Genomic DNA, 4,079 nt, shown 5'->3' with positions numbered 1-4,079 from the left:
GAAATGCATTAAGCTTGTAAAAAAAATATGTAACACTAGATTGTAATCAATTTGACCCAATTATGTAAAGATTAATCCATTTTTATATCATATCAAATGGTAGCTGATTAACGTGATTTTCGACATGATCAATATTCTCAGCAAACTATAAATCGTTGTTTTGATTTCGATGAAGTGGGCAACAAAAGAGGTCTAGTTGCATTAATTTGGCTTCTATTAAACAATGGAGGTCTTGTTGTGGACCTGACACATACTATTTTCAAAAACTGGACGTACAATTATTGAGGATATAAATTGTGCCGTGTTTTGACGAAGTGGTTACACAACATTACCACGTTTCCGGAGCATCGGAAAGCACACATGCATGAGTTATTCAATATTTCCGGAGTACAGTGTTTCTTCTTACAGAAAATAGTGACTCCTACAAAAATAGTATGTGGATCCAGCATTTTATGTGAAAGGGAGCACCACGCTCCGGGAGTATTGAATAATTAGCCCACATGCATTGTCTCAAGAAAATTAAGTTAATTTTACGTTTTTAATCCCACCTCCTCTTGACTTTGACTTTGTTCACCTACAATATTTCTTAAACAGACAAGATCCGGTTCACATGTTTTTCAATTTTTGGAGCACCAAAATTTCATTGTTTGTTCCTAACTACTTTGGCGCTATGAAAGTGTCATGTGACATAGCTTACGTAGTATTCTCGACCACTAAATTACTGCAACATGCATTATGTTTATAATTCTTTATCTACCTACGATCCAAAATTTATAGCTACATGGTTCGTTGAAATTAAAAGTATCGTGGCGTGGAAATGACACCTAATATGCCGGGTGCGTTAAATAATTACTCAATGTACAATATATGCATATATTTAGATAGAAAAACTTATTCACATACCAACAGATATAGGATGTTAGCAAGTGGTCGCATACCAAAGTGGATCAAGAATTAATTACCATAATGGAACTAAACTTGACCTAACAATGCTAATACTCTGTTCAGAGAGACAGAGAGAGAGAGAGTTAGTTTTAGTTTAAAGTCGATGCAATCCAATAAAAAGGGCCATGGATATATTAGTCAGGGTTCTCACGAACGAGAGGTGAAATTGGTTTTCAGTAATTAGCTAAGGTCTACGTAATCTAATTCGAACGCCCTAAATTGTCTTTTTTGCCAATTAATGTTCCAAATTTTGGAATGAATTGACGAGTTTCATACCAAATTCCTAGACATCCGGCTTAAATTTGTTTCTTCGCTTCTTTTCCGGGATGGAAGACTGAATTCTCATTTTTATTTTTTCTGAGTTTGGTCATGTGGAGAGAGAAAGAAAGCATAGTTTGGAGGAAAATTACCATCGAATCGAAGAAAATGGAAAGAAATTGATTGCCACAACCGATTGAAATGACTTGGAGTCTTCCCAAACGCGCCACAATAGAAATTACTAGTTGTAATCTCTTGTGTAATGCAGTGCATAGAGTGGACCCCACTTGTAACTTCAAAGCTAAAAAAGGGGGGTCCCACTACCTCCTACTCCTACAACTTCAAGGAAACAACCCACCAATTACAGGAGGAAGCTTTCGTCGAGTCTCCTCCCCTTCGGTCTAGTGGGTAATTTGTGGGCTCTTTTTGGTTCCATAACGATTATCGAAACTGTTTACTTTTTAGAGCTCATCAAGAATATTGATCACGTCGAAAGTAACATTGATCGGAAACGGTTTGATATGATTTCGAAATGCATTAAGCTCGTAAAAAAAATGTTTAACACTAGATTGTAATCCATTTGACCCAATCATGTGAAGATTAATGCATTTTTATATCATATCTAACGGGAGCTGATCAACGTAATTTCCGGCATGGTCGATATTCTCAGTAAGTTAGGAAAAAAAAATTGAAAGATTCTGATCATTGTTTTGATTTTGATGAAGTGGACAACAAAAGAGGTCTAGTTGCATTAATTTGGCTTCTCTCAAGCAATGGAGGTCTTGTTGTGGAACTGACACATACTATTTGTGGGTTCTACGGCCTTTTTTCAAAAACTGAACGTACAATTATTGAGGATATAAATTGTGCCGTGTTTTGATCATGAAGTGGTTACACAACATTACCATGCTTCCGGAGCGTCGGAAAGCACACATACATGAGTCATTATTCAGTCCTTCTGGAGCACAGTGCTTCCTCTCACATAAAACAGTGATCGCCACAAAAACAGTGTGTGGGTTCGGCAATTTATGTGAGAAGGAGCACCATTCTCCGAGAGTATTGAATAATTTGCCCACATGCATTGTCTCAAGAAAATTAAGTTAATTTTAAGTTTTTAATCCCACCTCCGCTTGACTTTGACTTTGTTCACCTACAATATTTCTTAAACAGATCACAAGATCTGGTTCACAAGTTTTTCAATTTTTGGAGCACCAAAATTTCATTGCTTGTTCCTAACTACTTATTTGGCGCTATAAAAGTATCATGTGACATAGCTTACGTAATATTCTCGGCCACTAAATTACTACAACATGCATTATGTATATACGTAATTCTTTATCTACTTACAATCCAAAATTTGTAGCTACATGGTTCGTTGAAATTGAAAGTATCGCGTGGAAATGACACCTAATATGCCGAGTGCGTTAAATAATTACTCAATGTACAATACATGCATATATTTAGATAGAAAAACTTATTCACGGAAAAACCGTTAATGAGTTTTACGGCGCTCAATCTACCTGTATTACCATAGTCCATGCATATGTATTCTTTCTTCTTTTGATGGGTTTGAAATGATGCTTTCCACACAAACGCGTCCCAAGTTAAACTTTATCAAAGACCAAACCCCCCATTTCCTCCTTTTATACCAATTACCTAAAGAGAAGTACTCCAAAAAAAACCAACAAAACTCAGAAATACCCACAAACCACATTCACCGAAAACCAAAAATGATAGAAGACCGCCGAGGAGAAGGAGGAGGAGCACCGCACGCCGCCATATTCGCCGTGGTGGTGGTGGCGGTGGTGGTTATCTCGGTCGTGATGGGCGACGACCTGGGGCAAGTCCTGACCGACTTCATTGCCGAGCTCTTAAGCCCGGTGGGCCTGCTGCTACTCCCCATCGGCCTCCTCCTCGCCATCGTATTCCTCTCCTCCGACGCCGGCTCCGCCTTCTCCGGCCTCTTCTCCACCGGCGAACCCGACTCCATCCACCGTGTCAGCGGGTCGCCCGTCGGAGTTGCCCTGTTTCTAGCTCTGATCCTCTTTCTCCTCTACAGCCGGGTCTCCATTTTCGGCGGCGACGATGGATCGAACGAGTAATATCGGTCGTGTTTACTTCTGATGGGTTTTTTTTATTTATGATCTCATTTTCTCATGTTTTCTTCTTTTCTTATATTTAGTAGTACACACGTATATAGAGTATCGGTATCGGATACAGATACGTAGAATGTGTATGAACACGATGGGTGGTTGTAGTTTACAGAAATTTTCCGATCACTTCTGGAGGGTATTTTGGTCTATATTCGATATAGTGAACATAATTTACTTTGTTTGTAGTCTATTTTTAAGTCGGGTTTTACTTTGATGATCAAAATTGTTTTTTTTGATGAATCCTATGTGTTTTTTTTGTTTTTTGGCAAAATGATGTATTCCATTGGATATCGATAAACTTTGAATGAAATATGATAGAATTAAAAATATACTACATATATAAGTGACTCTCAAGTCTTAATGAGAGCAGTGGGTTTGGCCCTTTTGGGTGGATTTCTCGTGGGTGTTTTGGTCTATTTAGCTTGATGGACGTTGAATCTTGTGTTTAATTCGAGAACTACCTTTCCTCTCTCTCTCTCCTTCATTATTCTTCATTATTGGTTCATTATCGTGCAATTTGCTAATTGTTGGATTAATCCTCGATGATCTGATCCGTTTATATTTAAGACTCGATTAATTGCGCATCCACGCAAAATTTCCAACTTAATCGAATATCCTAACTTCTCGATAGAAAAACTTTGTAAGGAATTGAAAAAACAGAGACGAACTAATTACTCTTTTTTGCAAAAACAAATGTGTTAAGTAGAATATTGTGATTTCAAC

At 37.8% G+C, this 4,079-nt stretch overlaps 1 protein-coding gene across 1 annotated transcript; it reads left to right on the top strand.

Moving 5' to 3' along the window:
* Positions 1 to 2,764: 2,764 nt before the first annotated feature.
* On the top strand, positions 2,765 to 3,685 carry LOC131324516 (uncharacterized). The gene has a single exon (XM_058356498.1). The coding sequence runs from the start codon at positions 2,778 to 2,780 to the stop codon at positions 3,303 to 3,305; it is 528 nt and encodes a 175-aa protein (XP_058212481.1). The 5' UTR covers positions 2,765 to 2,777; the 3' UTR covers positions 3,306 to 3,685.
* Positions 3,686 to 4,079: the final 394 nt, after the last annotated feature.

Source organism: Rhododendron vialii, chromosome 4a, assembly GCF_030253575.1.
Source record: "Rhododendron vialii isolate Sample 1 chromosome 4a, ASM3025357v1".
In the NCBI taxonomy this organism is placed as follows: domain Eukaryota; kingdom Viridiplantae; phylum Streptophyta; class Magnoliopsida; order Ericales; family Ericaceae; genus Rhododendron; species Rhododendron vialii.
This window is presented reverse-complemented; position numbering and strand designations above follow the sequence as displayed.

Excerpts from the sequence above, each read along its gene's own strand:
- LOC131324516 (XM_058356498.1), top strand. The coding sequence starts at position 2,778 with ATGATGCTTTCCACACAAACGCGTCCCAAGTTAAACTTTATCAAAGAC.